Raw genomic sequence first — 23,332 nt, 5'->3', positions numbered from 1 at the left:
ATCTTGGTTTGCACTGCTTATTTTGTTGTGGTAATTTTACTGAAAGAATATACTGTGAGAGGATCGGTGGATGGAGATCGCACCCAGATCACGTGTCAGGGGCCCCCTTTCATTCCACTTGCTCAAAAGTAAGACTTTCTCACTCAGACGTCTAGCCAGGTCCCCTGCCACATACCGATTTTAGAAGCATATTTAAAAGTGTTTGGTGTTGGAAGATTCAGCATTCTCTCGGTTCATACGGTTCTACATTTTGTATACGCACGACACCTAGTATAGTAGGGGCTTGGAGAATATTTGTTTGAATGAAGCCTTTCCAGGATGAGTCTGGATAGAAACATATAAGTAATAATTCTGGAAAACATCTTTGAAATGATAGCTTTCTGGTCAGGAATGCCAGTCTCAATGTCCAAGTCTCCAGTGCAAGGAGATCAGTGTCTTATCACATCCAGGACAACTTGAGTCCACAGATGTTTCTGTCGTAGTCAGAATTTTAAAAGTAATGAAAAATCACTCACCTATGATTTTACCTACGACGGGGAAACCTTACACCAAATGAATTCTAAGCCTTTTGCCCGTCAATTCCATCGTGGGAGAAAGTGATATGAAAATCCTGGGAAGTTAGGCCTGGATGGGACTCACAGAGTGGCTTGTCTGGCCTGTCACTGTGTCCACGGGGACAGCAGAGGCCCGGCGGCAGGAAGTGGCTGGAGAGATCACCCAGCTAGCAAGTCAGGGCTCAGACTGAAGTCCTGTTCTTCATTTTCTCCACCCCGTTCCACAGAAGAGCTTACAGACTCTTGGGCATCTCGATGTGGGATGGAATGTTGAAATATACAGGAGCCGTCTGCCGTGATGCCCCTTAGCCAGGTGTGACGGAAGTGGGCCACCTGACTTACCCTGCAGTCGGAGTGCCTGGAGCTCCTGCGGGGGGAGCATCTTTCTTTGTTGAGAGTCACATCTGACCCCAGTGCTGCTCTCACCATGGCCCCTGTAATTTTTCTTTTTTAAGCACTACAAGACTTTATAGTGGTGCTGGAAATAGTCCATGCTAGCAGACAGTGTGATCCATGAGCCCTGGGGGAGGGGTTGGCAGGGAGTGTGGCAGAGACCGCCTGTTTATACCGAGAGCCTTTCAGTGGGACAGAGGCAGCAGATGAGAATACAACGACTTTTCGTGTTTTTTACAAGAGGCAATCTGTGAGAACGGGGGTTTTTAATTCCTGTGTTTCATGAACCTCGACCTTCTGGTCTTTGAATAGATGGTGAGAACGCTTAGGAGGGAGCTGCATTAGAAAGTACTGACCAGGCTGTTAGGGAAAACTGGAGGGTGCAGATGAGCAGGAGAGCAGCGGTGGCTGTAGGGGTGGCTATTGAGTGATGACGTCACCAGCATTGTCGGGGAAGCAGGCCTTGGGCAGCGAAACCCTCTCCTGCTTCCACACGGCATCACCGTGCTGAGTAGCTCACGGTGAGCCTAGGCCATGACCCGCCCCGTCTTCCCCGTGGGATTTGGGGGTCGTGTCCGATGGTTGCTGTAGCAGCCGACGACGGGGAGGTGACATGGTGAAACTGAGATCTAGAGAGATGAGCACAGGAGGCGGCTCACTCTGCAGGCCTGCTTGCAGGGGTGGCCCGGGCTGCGGCCTGGGAGCTTGGATGTGGGGGGCTTCCACCATTTCCACAGAGTGGGCCGGGGGTGGGGGGGTCTCTTGCTGCAGCCCGGCCGGGGCGTGGCTGCCCTCCTGCTCTCCTGCGGGGGTCTGGCGATTGCGGAGCCTTAGGCAGGGGGTGCCTGGTGACCAGCGCCCGTAAGCCCTGCCCTCAGACTCAGCGAGCTCTCCCAGTGGCCGGCGTTCCACCCGCGGCGTCACAGCTTGTGGCTGGGGAATTCAGCCTGTGACTCTAGTGGGAAGCTTGCTGGGCTTTCCGTGGACTTCACCCCACACGCCCTTTCTCTTTGCTGATTTTCCTTGTGCGCTTTTACCGTAATGATCACAGCTGGGAGTGCGACTCTGTGCTGAGGCCTGTGAGTCCTCCTAGTGAATCATGAAACCTGGGGTGGTCTTGGGGACCCCTCCACGGAGATGGGTTCGGGTAAGGTCCCTCCTGGAGCTGGGGTTAGAACCTTCTCTTCCAGATTCCCAGTCATGTGGTTTCTTTCCCCCCATCACCCCTCACCCCCTTTTAAAAAGGAAATATTAAATAAATATTAAAAAGAAGCTACAGAAGAGTTAGAGCCTCTGTGAACAGGAATGAGAGTTTCCATTATCTCATGTTAGCTAAAATCCTTCCTAAAAATTCTGGACCGAAAGGAGAGGGTGAGCTTAGGGAAATGGACCCACATCTTTTACAGCCATTATTGTAAAACTCTGGCAGACACACAGTGCTTGGAGAACTAGGCTGTTAGTTCTTTAAAAACTGTAGTGAAAGGATCGGAAACTTCATGTTTCTTTGTATTTATGACAAGACAGTTACGTGGGATCTCACACTGTGAGGGCCAGAGGCTCCGGCCGCCACCTTAGTTTTGTTGGGGACCGTGTCCAAGTGAAACAACACATGGAAAGAATCTCCTACTGTTTGGGATACTGTTTGGGAAATTCAGTATCTGCTATGTGTGGCTCCAAGTGGCTGACTGGAATACTTGAATATTCTAGGCTTCTTTTACGTCATTACAGGGTTTTTTTGTTAACTGTGTGAGAGCATAGGGGAGTCTTCAGCTTGGCAAGATTCCATAGCACTAACAAAACATTGTGGAATTTGCTTGATGTTTTCTAAAACTTGCGCTTAGTCCTGGAATAAAAACGTTATCGTCTTCCGAGTTTGTTCATTGAGCGAGTGCTGTATTTGAGAAGATTAATTGAATCTCTAGGAAATACGTGATGAAAAAGAATGCCTTCCTAATGTCAGCTACCTGACTTAGGGAATAAGAGTAATGATCTGATTTTGGCAGTAGTTTTCTTTGCCCATTTCACAGTTGGGAAGAGAGACTCGTACGCTCTCAGTTTCACTTTGGAGGAGCTGGAATCATGCTTTGGGGCCATGTGTTCAGTAGTTGTTGGAGTATTTCATCTGCTGGCTAAAGTCATGTTCCTCCCGAGAAGGGAGTGGAGATGTTTGGCCCAGTCTTCATTTTAGGAGGTGTCTCCCCTCCGTGGGGTGTCAGCACAGCTGAGCTGCGAACTTCATCAGCATAGTATTTGGCCATTTTCCATTGTTTTACACGTATTGTTTTCACAGTTCACACACGTGATGTGTTCTGAAAACAAGTACTACAGGATTCACTTCTAGCTGTCTGTTATACGAGGCCATACGCCGTAGGATATTTGTGAGGTGTGCTTGGAACTAAGGAAAACGTCGGTAGGTGCCCTGTCACTCCCTACCCAAGGCTTCCCTTCACAGACAGGTGCTGTCAGCCTGTGTGCACACTCACGGTCACCCCACTGTATGTGGCAGAATATATTTCCATTCCATATGGTGTATTTTAGTTTGCGAAGCTTTGGTAAAAAGATCACTGGTGTTAACTTTCTTCTGGAACCATCACCTGGGAACCAAGCTCCTGAAACAGCAGCAGCTTGAAATCTGATGATAGTTTAAGATAGAACCGAAGATAGAACTGAAGCGTGTCAGCGGATGCATTGTAACTATTTGTTAAACTTTTCCTTCCTGTGAACCTACAGTTTTGAATAGCTCTCATAATATTTGTTCATAAAAATTGTATAAACATTCACTAGCCATTATTATCTCATGATTGTATTGTTAAGGGGAGAATTGAGGCTTTCTTATTTTTAATTTTAATTTGCTTGCTAAAGCTTTGGTGTTATAGGGAGGGCCCAGGGCAAAAGCAGATGAGAAAGGTGCTCTGTAATACCCCCTCTCATTTTTAAATTTTATTTTCTGTCATTCATACAGAGAGAGTTGACTAGGTTTACAAGATACATTGAAAAAAGGCAATTCCTTATCTCTCCTGCCATTTTTCCTTAGAGGCAAACACTGTCAACAGTTTTTACTGACTATGTTGTATCTGTTGCTCTGCCTCTAAATACTGTGCATGCACTGCTGTTTCTTAGTTTTGTGTCAATCTAAGAATTTTACTTCACATTACAGAGGGTGAATTTCAGCTCTCTTTCCTCCTACCCTCCCTCAGGGGCACTTACCGTCTCCTCGTCCACCAAACGTAGTCACGTTTTCCTTTTGATGAGGACGACATTTAGTTTATTCTCTGGCTGTGTAGGCTGTTCACAGCTCCCTATTTACGTTTGGTGAACTTTGATGACTCTACCGTCTCTCCCCACCCCCCATGCACCCTGTTTCCCTGGGTCAGTGTCTTGCCTTCATCTGTGTAGTTGTCTGCATGCTCCTCTTGCAGCAGCGCTGTCTACCCACTGACGTACGAGTCAGGTACGTCTCCTTGAGCCTGCCCTTGCAGTCCACAGCAGCCGCCTCCACTGCCTCTCACTTACCTTATCATCCTCTGGGGACTGCACTGCACCTTTCTCTGCAGGTGCACCTGCTGTTTCTTGGAGACGACGTCCTTCTTGGTTTTGTCCCTCATCATAATGGTGAGTATCTTCCAGTAGCTTTCTGAGAAAAGATGTGGAGAAGGAAAGTTTTTTGAGTCTGAGAATATTTTTATTCTATCTCGGTATTGATAGTTTGTCAGGGTTTAGAGATCTAGGTTGGAAGTCCTTTTTTTCTCCAGAATGTTGAAGTTCATGTCCCCGCTCCCCTGCTTGTGTCCCAGCTTTCAGTGTTTCTAGTGAGAACCCAAAGTCATTCTGATTCTTTATTGTATGTCAATAACTTCGGTTCTCTTTGTCCTCACCGTTTGTCTGAAGCTTTATGATGATGGGTCTTATATGAGACTCTTTTCATGTCTTGTTGTGCACTTGGAGGGCCTTTCAGGCTGGAACCTCATGCTGTCTAGATCTGGGCAAGTTTCTTTAAAAATATAATGACCGCTTGGACTAGTTGGTCTTCTAATTCTCTTATTTTTCTCTCCCATTTATAGCTTCACAGTTTTGCCCTGTGAGTAATGCTCCTGTGAAAATGGGTGTACAAATATCTGTCCCATACCCTGCTTTCAGTTCTTTTGGGTGTAAGCTTTTTTTTTTTTTCCTCTAGTACGCGGGCCTCTCACTGTTGTGGCCTCTCCCGTTGCGGGGCACAGGCTCCGGACGCGCAGGCTCAGCGGCCATGGCTCACGGGCCCAGCCGCTCCGCGGCATGTGGGATCCTCCCGGACCGGGGCATGAACCCGTGTCCCCTGCATCGGCAGGCGGACTGTCAACCACTGCGCCACCAGGGAAGCCCCTGGGTATAAGCTTTTTGAGGAACCACCATTCTGTCCTGCAGCTGCTGCACCATTCTGCATTCCTGTCTGCAGTACACATCCTGCCAACAATTGTTATCTCCTGTTTTGTTTTGTTTTGTTTTGCTAAATAGCCATCCTAATGAGTTTCTCTTTGTGCTTTTGATCCTCATGGAATCTTTGTGGGACCTTTGTTGAAAATCAGCTGACCACTAATATAAAGGTTTCTTGGGAATTCCCTGGCGGTCCAGTGGTTAAGAGAGCCCGGGTTCAATACCTGCTCAGGGAACAAAATCCCATAAGCCACGCGGGGTGGCCAAAAAAAAAATTTCTTTCTGTAATCTCAGTTCTATTCCGTTGATCTGTATGCCTGTCCTTCTACTGGTAGCACACTGTCTTGATTAATTTAACTTTGTAGTAAATTTCGAAATCCACGTTTGTTCTTTTAAAGATTGTCTTGGCTGTTCTGGGTGCCTTTTGTGTCCATGTGAATTTTATGATATGTTTGTCAATTTCTGCAGAAAAGGACAGCTGGGATTTTGGTAGGAACTGAATCTGTAATGAGTTTGGGGAATAGTGCCATCTTAACAACATTGCCTTCCAGTCCATGAACGTGGAATGTCTTTTCCATTTTTAAAAGTCTTTAATTACTTTCAGCAATTGCTTAGTCGTGTCCAGTGGACAAGTCTTACACTTCCTTTGTTAAATTAACTCCTATGTATTTTCTTTTGGTGCTATTGTAAGTAGAATTTTTAAATTTCAATTTCAGATGGTTCATTGTTAACGTAGGGAAATACAATTGATTTTTTTGTATTGATCTTGAACCTGCAACCTTGCTGAACTCCCTGGTTCTAAAGGTTTTGCCGTGCACTTCTTGGGATTTTTAAATACAAGATATGTCGTCTGCCAGTAGAGAGAGTTTATTTCTTCCTTTCCAATCTAGATGCCTTTTATTTCCTCTTTTTTTGCCTAAAAGCCCTGGCTGGAACTTCCAGTAAGATGTTGAATAGAAGTGCTGAGAGGGGACAGCATTGTCCTGTCCTGATCTTAGAAGAAAAGCTTTCAGTCTCACACCATATTTTATAATGTTCGCTTTGGGTTTTTTTCTGTATGACTTTATGAGGTTGATAAAGTTTTATTCCTAGTTTCTTGAGTGTTTTTATCATGAAAGGATGTTGGATTTTTTCAAATACTTTTTCCACATCTACTGAGAGGATTATGTAACTTTGTTTTTTATTCTCTTGATATGTTGTATTATATTAATTGATTTTCAGATATTAAACCAACTCTGCATTCCTAGGACAAATATCACTTGGTTATGGTGTACAACTCTTTTTACTTCTGCTGGATTCACAAGGAGTATTGGTCTGTACTTTTACTGTGATGCCTTTTCTGGTTTTGTTGTTACTGTAATATTAGCCTCATAGAAAGCATTCCCTCCTCTTCTGTTTTTTAGGGATATATATATATTTGTTTAATTAGTAGACTTATTTTTATTTTTATTTTTTTGTGTGTTACGCGGGCCTCTCACTGTTGTGGCCTCTCCCGTTGTGGAGCACAGGCTCCGGACGCGCAGGCTCAGCAGCCATGGCTCACGGACCCAGCCGCTCCGCGGCATGTGGGATCTTCCCAGACCGGGGAACGAACCCGTGTCCCCTGCATCGGCAGGCAGATTCTCAACCACTGCGCCACCAGGGAAGCCCAAGTAGACTTATTTTTTAGAGCAGTTTTCGTTTTATAGAAAAACTGACTGGAAAGGACAAGAGAGTTCCCTTATTCTGTCCTCCCTTGCTCACAGTTTCTCCCATTCTGGTCTCTATTTTGAAAGAGTTTGTGAAGGATTGGTGCTAATTCTTTTTTAAACATTTGTTAGAATTCACCACAGGTGAAGCCATTTGGGCCTGGGCTTTGCTTTAGGGATGCAGTTTTGATTCCTGAATTCAATTTCTTTACTTGTTATAGGTCTATTCAGATTTTGTTTCTTCTTGTGTCAGTTTTGGTAGTTTGTGTCTGTCCAGGAATTTGTCCATTTTATCTAAGTTAACTAATTTTTCACATACTGTTGTTCATAGTGTTCTCCTGTGATCCTTTTTATTTTTGTAAGGACAGTAGTAATGTGCATTCTTTCATATTTTTATTTCAGTAATTTGAGTCTTCTTTCTTCTGATCTATCTAGCTAAAATTTTCTCAAATTTGTTGATCAAAGAACTGACTTGGTTTGTTGATTTTTCTCTATTGTTTCTCTCTTCCCTGTTTCATATATTTCTACTCTAATCTTTGTTATTTCCTTCCTTTTGCTTGATTTGGTTTGCTTTTTTTTTTTTCTCTCAGTTTTTTAAGGTGAAGGTTAAGTTATTGATTTGGGGTCTTTGTTTTCCTATAGGCATTTGTTTGGCTGCATTTCATAAGTTTTGGTACGTTGTGCTTTTTTTTTGAAGTATAGTTGTTGTACAATGTTACATAAGTTACAGGTGTACAAAACAGTGATTCACAATTTTTAAAGGTTATACTCCATTTATAGTTATTATAAAATACTGGCTATATTTCCTTTGTTGTACAATATATCTTTATAGCTTATTTTATACCTAATAGTTTGTACCTCTTAATGCCCCTATTTTGCCCCTCTCCCTTTCCTCTTCCCACTGGTAACCACTAGTTTGTTCTCTATATCTGTGAGTCTGTTTGTTTGTTATATTCACTAGTTTTTTGTTTTTTTTTTAGATTCCACATATAAGTAATATCATACAGCATTTGTCTTTCTCTGTCTGACTTATTTCACTCGGTATGTTGTACTTTCATTTTCATTCATCTCAAAGTAGTATTTAATTTCCCTTTTATTTTCATCTTTGACCTGTTTGTTATTAGGGCTGTTTTGTTAAATTCCTACATTATTTGTAACTTTCCCATTTCTATTTGTTATTCATTTCTAATTTTTTCCTATTGTGGTCAGAGATCATAATTTCTGTGTTCTGTGGTTTCGGTTCTTTCAAGTTTATTGCGGCTTGTTTTATGGCCCAACATGCGGTCTGTCCTGGAGAATGTTCCATGTGCACTTGAGAAGAATCTGTATTTGAAATGTGCAGTATTGAAGTCTTCTGTTAATACTGATGAATTACCTAGTTCTCTCTTCAGTTCTGTCACTTTTTGTTTCATATATTTTGGGGCTCTGTTCTTAGGTGCTTATAATTGTGTCTTTCTGATACACTGATCCTTTTATCACTGTAAAAATGTCCTTCTTTGTCCGTGGTAGCAATTTTTGTCTTGAAGTCTATACTGTCTGATATTACTATAGACACCCTAGGTCTGTTTTGAACACTGTTTGCATGGATTATCTTTTTACATCCTTTTACTTTCAACCTTTGTGTCTAAAATGAATCTCTCACAGATAGCATGTAGTTGGGTCTTGTTTGTTTATTCAACTTGAAAATCTTTGCCATTTAATTGAAGTGTTTAATCCATTTATATTTAATGTAGTACTGATAAGGTACACTATTACTGCTATTTTATTTTGCTCTTTGTGTTCTGTATGTCATGACTTTCTTGTTCCTCTATCCTTTCATTACTGCCTTATTTTGTAATAAATAGATATTTTCTAGTATGCCAGTTTAATTTTCTTGCTGTTTGTTTTATGGAATTATTAGTGTGTTTGTTTTGGGGATTTCAATTAACATCTTAAATTATAGCAGTCTAGTTTGAATTATTATTCTTAATTTTAGTATTAAAAACTTTACTCCTACATAGCCCTATTTTCTCCCCACCTCTCTGTTGCTATTCTTGTTATACAGATTACACCTTTGTACATTATAAGCTAGCCAACATACAGTTTTATAATTATTGCTTTATTCAGTGTCCTTTTAAGTCATGTAGGACCAGCAAAGAGTTAACAACAAAAAAATAACATTTGTACTGTCTTTTATGTTTACCTGTGTTTTATATTTACCTTTGTAGTTTTTCATCACCTCTTGTGATGTGTGGGGGATTGGTTCCAGGACCCCCTGTGGATGCCAAAAATCCATGGGTGCTCGAGTCTCTTATATAAAATGGTGTAGTATTTGCATATAACTTATCCTCTTGTATGCTTTAAACCATCTCTAGGTTACTTAAAATACCTAAACACAATGTAAATCCTATGTAAATAGTTGCTGGCATGTGACAAATTCAAGTTTTCTTTTTTGGAACTTTCTAAAATTAAAAAAAAATCTTTTTGGTCCACGGTTGGTTGAATCCCCAGATGTGGAACCCATGAATATGGAAGGCTGACTGAACTTTTACTGGTGTTCTTTATGTCTCCATGTGGATTTGGGCTCTTGTACTGTGTTCTTTCATTTCAATTTGGAGTCTTATTTTATTTTTTGCTTATCAAGAAATGTCCTAAATTCTCCTTCATCCCCCCGGCCCCCGCCACCATGCAATATAATAAAGTCTGCACTTTATTATATTGGTAGTATGGCTTCATGTAAAGACTGAAGTGTCTTTGGTCCAGAGAGGATTCTCCGCTTCATTTTTGAAGGTTGATTTTGTTGGATATAGAATTCTTGGTTGAGATTTTTAGTTTCAGGACTTTGAATATATTATCCCACAGCTGCCTGGCCTCCATTGTTTTTTGTTTTTTTTTTAAACATCTTTATTGGAGTATAATTGCTTTACAGTGGTGCGTTAGTTTCTGCTTTATAACAAAGTGAATCAGCTATGCATATACATATATCCCCATATCTCCTCCCTCTTGCATCTCCCTCCCACCCTCCTTATCCCACCCCTCTAGGTGGTCACAAAGCACCAAGCTGATCTCCCTGTGCTATGCGGCTGCTTCCCACTAGCTGTCTATTTTACATTTGCCTCCATTGTTTTTAATGAAAAATCAGTTACTAATCTTATTGGGGAGCCCTTGTACGTGATGAATGGCTTCTCTATTGTTGTTTTCAAGGTGTTTTCTTTGTCTTTTCTTTTAATCCTTTGCTTATTATGTGTCTAGGTTAGGATCTCTTTAAGTTTATCCCATTGGGAGTTTGTTGAGCTTCATGAATTTAGAACGTTTTCGGTCATTATTTCTTCACATACTCTTTCTGTCCTTTTTCCTTTCCCCTCTGCTTCTGGGATTCCAATAAGTGTATGTTGGTATAGTAAGAAGATAATCTCTGAGGCTCTGTTTATTTATTTATTTATTTTTCCTGTTCATTTTTCTTCTGTTTCTCAGACATGATAGTGTCAATTGACTCATCTGCAAGTTTGCTGCTGCTTTTTCTCCCAAATCACTGTTGAGCCTCTCTAGTGAATTTTTATTTTTATTTTTTTTAAAAAATTATTTCATTTATTTATTTATTTTTTGGCTGCGTTGGATCTTCGTTGCTGTGTGCGGGCTTTCTCTAGTTGCAACGAGCAGGGACTACTCTTTGTTGCGGTGTGCAGGCTTCTCATTGCGGTGGGTTCTCTTGTTGCAGAGCATGGGCTCTAGGCGCACAGGCTTCAGTAGTTGTGGCACACGGGCTTCAGTAGTTGTGGCTCGTGGGCTGTAGAGCACAGCCTCAGTAGTTGTGGCGCATGGGCTTAGTTGCTCCGTAGTATGTGGGATCTTCCCGGACCAGCGCTCGAACCCGTGTCCCCTGCATTGGCAGGCGGATTCTTAACCACTGCGCCACCAGGGAAGCCCTGAATTTTTAATTTTAGTTGTTTATAAATGTTTAATTTCATTTCGAGAATTTCTGTATGATTCTTATGTTTTCCATCTCTTCATTGATATTCTGTATTTGGTGAGACCTTGGTTCTTATATTTTCCCCAGGCTTGCTGTTGTTGGTGTTGTTTTCATTGCTCATTGCTTGTTTAGTGACTTATCTGAACTAATGCTGTAAAGTCTGTATTTTTTGGTTGTGTGTGTTTACTATAGTCATCTGTCCTTGGTTAGGTTAGCGTTCAGCTGATGATTGGACAGGGGTTTCCTTCAGTCCCTTTGCTGAAGGCTCTGTATGTTGGGACGTGCTTTCAGTGTTCTGGCAGGCAGTTTATAAGTTACTGCCTTTATGTCTCTTTACTGCCTGCTTGTGCAGAATCTCACGGTCAGCCAGAGGTGAGACGTTAGTGCCTTGGGTCATTCTCAGGCATGCACACAGCCTTGTCCATATATGTGATCTTCTAGATTCCCAGGAGTGTGTCAGAGCTTTTCAAAGTTTCCTGAGAACATCTCATCCTCCAGTTTTTCCTTATAAGTTTTTTGGTCAGTTTCTTTGCCCCAGCGGTTATTGCCGTGTTAAATAGTCATTGTGGATTCTTTTTGATTGTGGCCTCAGGGAAAAGGGTCTCACACTGAGCATGCTCTGAGTGAGGTGCGATAAAGACAAGCCCTGTGAATGGGGGTTCAGGGATATGCCAGGCAGGTCAGATAATGACAGTTCTCTGGGAATGCGGATTCTTAGGGGCTCCAGACTTGTTCAACTTTTTCTAGTGGTTGTGAGGCTGTTGGTTTTCAGCCTGAGTTGAGATGGAAATAGGGCACTTGCAAAGCAATGGAAAACTTACTGTTCTTACCAAGATTCAGCCTTTTTGCTTGAAGAATGCTCGGATTGTTGCAAGCCTTTGTTTAATTTCCAGTTTTGGAAAACTTGATTTTGCTGATGTTTTCTTTGCTTCTTTGGAGGAGCAAATTTTCAGAGGTCCTTATGGTGCCATTTTGAAGGGCTCCTCCCCGTGTGCTTTTTTTTTTTTTCTTTTTTAAAGAATTGTGTTGCATTCTTTTTTTAAAAAAAAATTTTCTAATTTATTTATTTATTTATGGTTGTGTTGGGTTTTCGTTTCTGTGTGAGGGCCTTCTCCAGCTGGGGCAAGCGGGGGCCACTCTTCATCGCGGTGCGCGGGCCTCTCACTATCGCTGCTTCTCTTGTTGCGGAGCACAGGCTCCAGACGCGCAGGCTCAGCAGTTGTGGCTCACGGGCCCAGCCGCTCTGCAGCATGTGGTATCCTCCCAGACCAGGGCTCGAACCCGTGTCCCCCGCACTGGCAGGCAGACTCTCAACCACTGTGCCACCAGGGAAGCCCCCTGTGTGCTTTTATAATTAAAATATTTTCTCATCTCTTTGGAAATATAAATAATATATTAAAAACTGTTTGGAGCTTCCCTGGTGGCGCAGTGGTTGAGAGTCTGCCTGCTGATGCAGGGGACACGGGTTCGTGCCCGGGTCCGGGAAGATCCCACATGCCGCAGAGCGGCTAGGCCCGTGAGCCATGGCTGCTGAGCCTGCGCATCCGGAGCCTGTGCTCCACAATGGGAGAGGCCACAACAGTGAGAGGCCCACGTACTGCAAAAAAAAAAACAATCTGTTCGTAGTCTTTTCTCTAAATTGGGATTTGGGAGTGGGGTATGTGTGTGTTCCTTTTGGTCTCTCTTTTTCATATTACAAGCTTTGCTCATATAGTTTATAATCCTTGATACGTACTCATATTTAAGAGTAGTGGACTGAAAAGCCAATTATAAACTCTGAGTGTAGAACTGGAGCTTGTTTACCATGAGATTACTAGTATTTGCTTTTAGGAGATTATTTTAAACTTATAAAATATTCTAGGAAGGCGTAATTAGATCTAAATCTTACAGTAAAATAAACACCAGTTGCATTGAAGAGTTGAAAATAAAATTTAAATTCAGAAAAATCAGAGGAAAATGGTATTGGGTTATTTGTCAAACTAGTGAAGAAATTTATTTTATATTTGAGATCCAAAGATTTAAAATTTAGAAAGTGCAAAAAAAATTGGTGGCTTCAGAGGGTAATCATTAGTTATGTATTCAACGTCTTTGAACCTGTAAAACTCACCCTTTCCGACTTGTGCAAGTTGGTAGGTCCTGGGAGAGGCATTTTGTATTGCTGTGCTCAGGGCTAGGAGACAGAAGGCATTCCCGGGGAGGTTCTGTTGCTCTTGGACTGTCATAAAGCCAGGCTCCTGCGATCCGGGGGTGGTCACCTGGACAGGAGCCATTGTCTAGGCAGCTGTTGAGGCAGGAGCTGGAAGGCACGGCTGCCTGAAGTAATTCTGAATTATGGTGCAGGTGCCAACAACGGTAATCATCTTAGCCTTCCCATACCTAGTCGTCTGGGCCTACTGGTTGTGGGTCCCGTGGCCACTGTGAGGAGACCCTACCTGCGAGCTACAGAGAATCTACAGGTGCTTCCACAGTTGCCATCGATAATGGTGAACGCTCTCCCAGGAACGGAGGAAATACTCGCCCCTCCCAGTGATTTCAGGGACAGCCAGCTGGAGGTGCCCTTTGTCCCCGATGTGCAGCCTTGCAGACATGCTCATGTCAGAGGGTGTGCCTATGATGCAATAAAGTGGTAACTTGGTCAGGGCAGGCCCCGGCAACCTGCGTAGGGATATTATTTATGGGCTTGTTAAGCCAGTGGGGATCTTTGTTACTTATCAAAGGGCAGGTGATGGAAACATCATAAGAACTTGATTCTAAGGCATCTTTCCAGATTGTTAGTAACCACGGGAGTTGCAAGTGAGCAGTAGTTTTACTCATCTGGTCCTGGGATGACAAATAGAACTTTAACTCAGTGCCGACTTTGATTCATTGGTCGTAGCTGCCTGGAGCAGTTTTGGGAAGGATTCTGAGGCTACATCTGGACTTAGATGGAAAGATGGGTTGAAAAGATCAATATCCGCCATAGGACGACGGGAAGCGGGAGGGGCCGTGTTATCAGGCTGGTTCATCCCCTTCACTTACCTCGTGTTTGCTTATGAGTATTTTTGGCTCCCTTGTTTCCTAGAATGTCACAGTCTAAGTAGAATAGAATGAAGTAGAGGTAAGTAGGAGCTCTAGAGGGTGGGACCTTCCCACACTCAGCATCTAGCTAGCTCAGTGCTGGCTCAGCCAATGAACGAGTGCATGAGCTGAGACCGGAGTGTGTGAACTACCTAGTTTTCCACCGTGTGCGCGGGGGCGGGACCAGGCACCAGCCTTCTCATTCGGTGATGTCACCCTCCTGCATGATGTGATGTGTGGTGTACACAGAATACCAAAGATAATATAGGTCCCATTCCTATACCCAAGGGGCCTCCATCCTGGTTGGAAAGGAAATCAAACATGTTTGAAATGATTAGAGCTTGTATGACAGGCTGGTTTGTCGGAAAGTGCTAACGTTTCTAGTCTAGTCCTGGAAGTGGGTGGCGTAGGTTTCAATGCAAAAGTGCGTGACTTTGGAATCTCAACCTTTAGGCTTATTCCAATATATCTGTGTTTCGTTCGGAAAGCCTCTTTTTTCTTGAGCTTTCCTACAAGGTAAACCCCACCCCCACCCCCAGTTTTCCTCTCATTTTCGGTGTCACTAGGATGGAATATTTCGTGGTTAAGGAGTTTTGCTTCTTTTAAAATGTCATGGTGAAAATGATCCACTAATAGAAAATACATGTCATGCAGATTTTTAAGCTGAGGATTATCCAGTCACAACATTTGCTTCTAGAGAAATTATTTACAGCAGTTTTAAAATAAGCAAAAGTCACAGAAAAACCTTTGTACTGTAATATCAATGCATTTTGAAAATCTTTGTCCTGAGTAATCAGCAGTCTGTGCTTAGACAGAAATAGGAGATATAAACAGTTTTCATGATGCATACATTTTGTGTAGAGAAGTCAGTCAGTTTAGTATAATGTCTGAGAGCCTGGACTCTGGGTTCTTACTCTCAGGGCTGGCATCTCTACCCTGACCAAGTGTGTTACCTTAAGTAAGGGGGTTTTGATTTTCTTGTCTGTAATATGGGGATACTGATAACCCCTTATACAGCTGTTACAAGAATCAAAGGAGATTTTTCAGGTAGAGCTTAGGTCGGTGCTTGGCTTGTAATAAGCAGGTGCTCACTCATTGTTGGCTATTGATAATGCTGTTAGCATAGCTACTGTTGTTGTTAGATGGGTCTGTTATCAATGAGTGAGACTCACCTTCAGTGTATACTATGATTGTAAATATGCTAATGTAATTGTAATATGGTTAATAGTTTGTATAATATATATATATATTTTTTTTCTTCATACAGGTTGAATGTAATTTTTACAAAATTTGATGAAGTCCAAAAATCTGGAAACATGATACAGTCTGCAAATGGTGAGTAGAAAAAGCAACCATTCTACTTTTGCTTCTTCACTTCCACTTTTAGCATAAGTATTACTTACACTATATGCTATTCCTGAATAGCTGAATTTGATACCTTGATAGGAGTTTCTAGGTCTCAAGATTTAACCTCCATTTACCTACTTTCCCAAGCTCGAAACTATGGAGTTGTCATTGACTTTCTTTTATAACCTACACTGAATCCATCAGCTAATCCTGTTGCCTTTATTTTTAAAAATACATCTAGAATCCCAAAGATTCCCTGTATAACTGCTCCTCTCCTCCTAGTACAAGCCATCACGGTGTTTTGCCTGCACTCCTGATTTTATTCTCTCCCCACACCTAAAGTCTGTTTTTCACTCAGCAGCCAGACTGATCCCTTTAGAATGTAGTGCAAGTAACGTTAATCCCTTGTTCATCAGAATCCCCCAGAGGTTTCCCAGCGCAGTGACTCTCGGTGCCCCACCGGGCCCTGCCTGACCTGCAGCCCCCATTCTGAGGTCATCTACCATTGTTCTTCCTGAAAGTTCTCTTGGCTCCAGCCTGTTGGCTTCCTTGCTAATTTTTAGCATGTTTCTCCTGCTTCAGGGCCTCTGTGCTTGTGATTCCTTCTGCTCGAGGCACTTGTTCCCAGCTGTCATTAGGGCTTCCTTCTTATCCCACCCAGAGCTCGGCTGCAGTCTTGCTTCATTACACAGGCGTCCAGAACAGCGCACCCAGTGTTGTAAGGGAACGCTCTCTGCCCTCACCTGGCGTGACTTTCCTCCTTAATGAATATTACTGCAGAACTGTTTTTTTGTTTATTCATGAGGGTAAGAACTTTGTTTTTTTTTCTCTTCTTTATCCTTAACGACGTTTGGAAGTCATCAGAAAGTCCGTTGCCAACAAGAAGTTTTCTAACGTTGGATACATCATTGTATCATAGCTGTTTCAGGATTGCTAGGGATCTGAGATCATAGCGTAGCCTTCAGATTTTGACTATCTTGAGGCTGTTAAAGAAGTTTGAGTGATTTCCTGCAAAGGGACGTAGTACTTGAGGGCAGAGCAGGAAACAGAATCCAGGTCTTTAAGCTCACACTCTAGTTGTGTACCCGTCGTTACCAGTACGGAATTTGTTTTTAAATAGCATGTTTCTTATAAAATGCTTTTTTAAAATTTCTTTTTCATACATTTGTAAAATCGTTACAGTATTAAAAGAAAGATTAATTATGATTCTGCTATCACCAGCAAATCAGTTTTCATTTTTCTGTATTCTAATTAATTTTCCTATAACTGTATAATTTGTATGCAGTTTTAACCATGGCATAATTTCTGCATATTACCCTCTACTTTTATATATACTTTTCTACGTGCTTTCAACTGTATCATTGGTAGAGCTGAGACCAGTGATGAGGGGGGTTGACAGTGTGTGTGGGCAGAGCTGTCCAGCCAATTGCTAGACGTGTGCTTTTATTTTGTATTTTATTTTTTTGTTTTTTATTTCGTTTTGTTTTACGCTTATTATTTTTTTTTATTGGAGTATAGTTGCTTTACAATGTTGTGTTAGTTTCTGCTGTACAGCAAAGTGAATCAGCTATATGTATACATATATCCACTCTTTTTCAGATTTCCTACACATTTAGGTCACCACAGGGCATTGAGTAGAGATCCCTGTGCTGTACAGCAGGTTCTCATTAGTTATCTGTTTTATACATAGTAGCGTATATATGTCAAACCCAATCTCCCAGTTCATCCCACCCACCCCCCCCTTCCCCTCTTGGTATCCATAAGTTTGTTCTCTACATCTGTGTCTCTGTTTCTCCTTTGCAAATAAGTTCATCTGTACCATTTTTCTAGATTCCACATATAAACGATATTATATGATATTTGTTTTTCTCTTTCTGACTTACTTCACTCTGTTATGACAGTCTCTAGGTCTGTCCACGTCCCTGCAAATGGCACTATTTCATTCCTTTTTATGGCTGAGAATATTCCATTGTGTATATATATATATATATATATATATATATATATATATACCACATCTTTATCCATTCCTCTGTTGATAGGCATTTAGGTTGTTTCCATGTCCTGGCTATTGTAAATAGTGCTGCAGTGAACACTGGGGTGCATGTATCTTTTCGAATTATGGTTTTCTCTGGATATATGCCCAGGAGTGGGATTGCTGGATCATATGGCAGCTCTATTTTTAGTTTTTTAAGGAACCTTCATACTGTTCTCCATAGTGGCTGCACCAGTTTACATTCCCACCGACAGTGTAGGAGGGTTCTCTTTTCTCCACGAACTCTCCAGCATTTATTGTTTGTAAATTTTTTGATGATGGCCGTTCTGACTGGTGTGAGGTGATACCTCATTGTGCTTTTGATTTGCATTTCTCTAATAACTAGTGATGTTGAGCATCTTTTCATGTGTTTGTTGGCCATCTGTATGTCTTCTTTGGAGAGAGGTCTATTTAGGTCTTGCGCCCGTTTTTTTCACTGGCTTGTTTGTTTTTTTGATATTGAGCTGCATGAGCTGTTTGTATATTTTGGAGATTAATCCCTTGTCAGTTGCTTCATTTGCAAATATTTTCTCCCATTCTGAGGGTTGTCTTTTCTTTCTGTTTATGGTTTCCTTTGCTGTGCGAAAGCTTTTAAGTTTAATTGTGTCCCATTTGTTTTTTTTTGTTTTTATTTTCATTACTGTAGGAGGTGGGTCTAAAAAGATCTTGCTGCGATTTATGTCAGAGAGTGTTCTATGCTTTCCTCTAAGAGTTTTATAGTGTCTGGCCTTACATTTAGGTCTTTAATTCACTTTGAGTTTATTTTTGTGTATGGTGTTAGGGAGTGTTCTAATTTCATTCTTTTACATGTAGCTGTTCAGTTTTCCCAGTATCACTTATTGAAGAGACCGGCTTGACACATGCTTTTAATTGTGTGTGTGTGTATTCGTGTGGTTTTCCAGTTTAAAACTTGTTGACACCAAGATGGAAAGTAATGGGCAAGGAGGTAGCATTGGTGGCAGCAAAGCAAGTTTGTGCTTCCTGCCTTTATTATATATGAGACAGAATCTCATTATGGTGCTGGCAATGGGGAGAAAGACCACACCATGTTGGAGGCCTTGCCTAGAAGATTATATATATGCACTCCATGAGTATTTTTTCCCCAGTTTTATTGAGAAATAATTGACCTACATCACTGTATACGTTTAAGGGATACAGCATGATGGCTTGATTCACATATATCTTGAATACTCTGTGAGTTTTAATGAACTGACAATATGATTTAATCATCAGGAATACCAAAAACCTGTGGCATTGGGAGCATCCCAGCAACGTTTTATTCTAATTGTCCAGGTGTGAATATTGCCCCCCGTTTCCTTATTTTTGTGAAATGTGCATATGTATGTGTGCGTGTCCGTGTGTGTCCGTGTGTGTGTGTGTGTGTGTGTGTGTGTGTGTGCGCTTATAGGGGTAGGGTTGAGGATGGAAACAGTTCTCTTAGGCTCTGTGTTAAAAAATAACAGATTGTAAGAAAGCCTTAACTCAAAATTTCTTGGAGACCTGTTCAGCTTTTTACTGTAGAGGCATACTTAGGAGGCATTGCAGGTTCGGTTCCAGACCCCTGCAGTAAAGCGAATAAAATGGGTCACATGGAGTTTTTGGTTTCCCAGTGCGTATAAAAGTTACGTTTACACCATACTGTAGTCTTTTAAGGGTGCGATAGCATTATATCTGGGAAAAAAATACAGTGTACATACCTTAATTAAAAAATACTTTATTTGCTAAAAAAATGGTAAACATCATCTGACCCTTCAGCAAGTCATAATCTTTTTACAGTAGTAACATCAAAGATCACTGATCACAGATCATTATGACAAATACAGTAATAATGGAAAAGTTGGAAATATTGTGAGATTTACCAGAATGTGACACAGACACACAAAGGGAGCAAGTGCTGTTTGGGAAAATGGCTTCAGTAGATTTGCTTGACGCAGGTTTGCCACAAACCCTTCAATTTGTAAAAAACCAAAACCAAAAAAACGAAGTACCTGCAAAGCACAGTAATGAAAAAGTGCACTGAAACGAGGTATGCCTGTTGATGCGTAGACTTACTGTTTTAATTGTTAGAGCCAGAATAGAATAACGGAAAGGCGCATATATAAAGGTTTTAGAATTCCTAACCCAAATAGCTTGGTCTCTCATCAGTAACTTTGGGAGACCAGCAAGGTGTTTAATTGCTGTCAAAAAATAAACCACCTCATTTTCTTCTTTGCTGGAGCCATTGAACATTTAGGTAGCAGGTTGCATAGAGAAGCTGCAGTAGCAGCAGAATAAAAGTGCCCCCCCCGACCCAGCTTCTCCTTTTTATTTGCCCACTGACTTCCAGTGTAAAAGCATTCTTTGAACTCTTCTGGACTTCAGACCATTGAGTCTTCTACTTATTTCAACCCATCCACCCTCTGGTTTCTCCTGCTTGCTCTTTATACAGCTTGTATCGCAACCTTTCTGAACTTTCTTGTTAGTTCTAGGAGTTTTTGTTGGCTCCTTGGGATTTTCTGCATAGACAGTCATGTCATCCACAAGCAGGAGCAGTTTTGTCTCTTTCAGATGTGTATACTTTTTCTTTCCTTTTCTTGCCTTATTGCACTGGCTAGAACTTCTGCCATATGTAAAATAAGGGTGGTGAGAGTGGACCTCCTTGCCTGGTTCCCAGTCCTAGGTTTTCCATAACTAAGTTTGATGTTAACTGTAGGTCTTTTTGTAGGTGTTCATTAGCAAGATGAGGTAGTTCTACTACCTCATTCCTACTTATCTGGCTTTTTATTACAAATGGGTGTTGGACTTTTTTCTGAAATCATCAGCATATTTTATTTATTTATTTTTGGCTGTGTTGGGTCTTCATTGCTGCGTGCAGGCTTTCTCTAGTTGCGGCTCGCGGGGGCTACTCTTTGTTGCGGTGCGCGGGCTTCTCTTTGTGGTGGCTTCTCTTGTTGCGGAGCACGGGCTCTAGGCACACAGGCTTCAGTAGTTGTGGCTCACGGGCTCAGTAGTTGTGGCTCACGAGCTCTAGGACGCAGGCTCAGTAGTTGTGCCGCACGGGCTTTGTTGCTCCACGGCATGTGGGATCTTCCCGGACCAGGGCTCGAACCTGTGTCCCCTGCATTGGCAGGCGGATTCTAAACCACTGCGCTACCAGGGAAGCCTGATCATCAGCATATTTTAAATATTAAGATATAATTCATACCAAAAAAATTCACTTTGTGAAAGTGCATAATTCAGTGGTTTTTCATATATTCAGAAAATTGTGCAGTTATCACCACTGTCTAATTCTAGAAAATTGTCAGCAGCCCCAAGAAAACCTGTGCCCATTAGCACTAGCTGTTTCCCTGTCCTTCCAGTCCCTGACAACCTGTCTTTTGTCTTTGTGGATTTGCCTGTTCTGGACATTTTATATAAATGGAATCATATGGTGTATGGCTTCTTTCACTTAATATTTTCAAGGTTCATCCACCTGGTAGCATATGTCAGTACTTCATTCCTTCTTATGGCTGAATAACATTTTTTTTTAATAAATACACCATGTTTTGTTGATCCACTCAACAGTTGAAGGACATTTGGGTTGAAGTTTGTGCTTTTCAACTTTGTTCTTCTTTTCAAGATTGTTTTGACTCTGCTGGGTTCCTTGCATTTCCATATGAATTACAGGATTTTGGTAGGGACTGTGTTGAACCTGTCGACCAGTTTGAGAAATATTACCATCTTAACAGCATTAAGCCTTCTAATCCATTAATGTAAGATACCTTTCAATTTATTTAGGTCTTGGAATTCTTTCAACAATGTTTTGTAGTTTTCAATTTATAAGTCTTGCACGACTTTGGTTAAATTTATTCCTAAGTATTTTATTCTTTTTGGTCATATTGGAAATATAATTCTTTTCTTCATTTTATTTTTGGATTGTTCTTTGCCAGCATATAGAAATAAAGTAGAATTTTATATTTGATCTTGTATTTGGCAACCTTGCTTAACCCATTTTTTAGCTAGATTTTTCCTCTCCAGTGGATTCCTTAGGATTTTCTATATACTAGGTCATTTAATCTGTGAATAGAGATTGTTTTACTTCTCTCTTTCCAATCTGGATTCCTTTTAGGGTGTTGCTTTTTTTGTTTTCAAATGCTTTTTTTGATGTCAATTGATATTGTTTTTCTTTAGCCTGATGATATTGTGACGTTATATTGATGGATTTTTTTCAGGTAATAATCCACTCTTGCATACCTGGAATAAATCCCACTTGGTCATAGTGTACAGTTCTTTTTATACAGTGTTGTGTTCGGTTTGCGAGTACCCAGTCGAGGAGTTTTTTTGCACCTAACTTCATGAGAGAGGTTGGCCTGCACTTGTTCTCACCCTTCGCCCCCACTCTGTCTCGACTGTTGACTCTTAAGCATGCCGAGTGTCGTTCGGTAAAAACACACATACGTATATCTCCAGCCATTCTCATTGCTCTGCTTCTCTCCTCCCCTGTACAGCAAACTTCTCCTGAGATGTCTGTGTTAAAAAAAAAAAAAACAAAATTCAACTGAGTAAATTTTAAAGATCTACTTGGCTTTACTGAACGAGTCTTGAGTTGGGGAGCATCCCATCTAGCGAGGGTGTGTGTGTCTGGGGGGTTGCTCCAAAAGGAGTAGAGAAAGGGAAAGGTTTTTTAAAGGCAAGGCAAGGAAGACATAAACAGAAAAGATTATTTCAGGCTAAAGTAACCCACCTGTGGGGGACGGGACGGGTCTGTGTGGCAGTGACCTCACCTTCACTGGGGCTGGAGGACGCCCATGAGACGGGTGACCTCCCTGGTGCCGACCGGGAAATTCCTGACTGACGGCGTGAGACCGCGGTTGGTAGGGAGGTTGAAGCAGCAGTTGGGTTAGGTATTCAGCCCCACTCTGGTTGTGCGGCCTAGTGTAAGTGACTCCGTCTTGGTCCTGTGGTTTGCTTTTTTAAACATCTGTATTCCCTGTCTCAGTCTCTTCGCCTAGTCACCTCCTCAGACTGCTCCAGGCTCGGGGTCAGCTCACGTCACCGACACAGCTGCCGGCGCTGTTACGGGGTGATGGCCACGCTACTCCACCCGCTGGCGTTGCCAGTCTTCACCCTGCCCGGCCTCTCACCGTTCTGGACACTGCTGAGCCCCATCTCCTCCTCCTGGAAGCATCCTTCCTCCTTGCCTCCTCTGGCCTGACCTCCTTTTGATGTTTTTTTCCTGCTGTTGGGCTGTTGTTTCTAGGTTTGCTCTCTGCTACTTGCCACTAAATTCTTAAGGCTGGCTCGGTTCTATGCCTTTCTCTTTCTCAGGCAGTGCTCTCCTCTGGGTTATAATTTTCCATGGCCGGAACTCTGTTTACTAGCCAGATAACATGTTTCCATAAATGCGTCCAATGCTGCTAACCGTATGTGAAGGAGCTGCCTGTCTGACATTTCTTCATGTATTGGAGACACGTACCCAGACTCATGTCCCAAAGACAAAACCCAGAACACCTCAACATGACCTTGTCCTAGCTTCCCTCTGTACACCTCCCGTGGACGACCGCTCCACTGTCCACCCAGGCGTGTGAATCAGGACTTGCCTGTCACCCCGGAGGCCCCACCTTCCTCCCCGCCTGGTGCCTCGCCACTGGCTCCTGTGACTGTGGACGCCTCTCAGTGGCCCCAGCGCTCTTCTCCAGCCCCTTTGCCTGCACTGCTGAAGCCACCTGCTCGCGGTCCCCCTGCCTCCTCCCCCCCGGTCTGGTCTGTTGTGCGACGTCGCCGAAATGAGGGGACCGATCTTTCTCTCTGGATGAAGACTGCTCTGTGGTGGAAGAGACTGAGGCCAGGAGGTCTTCTCCTGTCTCCTTTTTCCTTCAGCCAGGACAGTGTTAAAAACATTTATAAGTATTACCTGCACTGTCACTTTGATGTTAGC

General features: G+C 42.3%; 1 protein-coding gene across 1 annotated transcript in view; it reads left to right on the top strand.

Annotated features, from left to right (window-relative positions):
• The window catches only part of CLASP1 (cytoplasmic linker associated protein 1), a 269,026-nt gene that overhangs the window by 98,473 nt on the left and 147,221 nt on the right, over positions 1 to 23,332 (top strand). Inside the window, exon 9 of the mRNA XM_060153037.1 lies at positions 15,322 to 15,389. Within this exon, the coding sequence (XP_060009020.1) occupies positions 15,322 to 15,389 (68 nt within the window). The remainder of the gene's footprint in view (positions 1 to 15,321; positions 15,390 to 23,332) is intronic.

Source organism: Lagenorhynchus albirostris, chromosome 6, assembly GCF_949774975.1.
Source record: "Lagenorhynchus albirostris chromosome 6, mLagAlb1.1, whole genome shotgun sequence".
Classification (NCBI taxonomy): domain Eukaryota; kingdom Metazoa; phylum Chordata; class Mammalia; order Artiodactyla; family Delphinidae; genus Lagenorhynchus; species Lagenorhynchus albirostris.
This window is presented reverse-complemented; position numbering and strand designations above follow the sequence as displayed.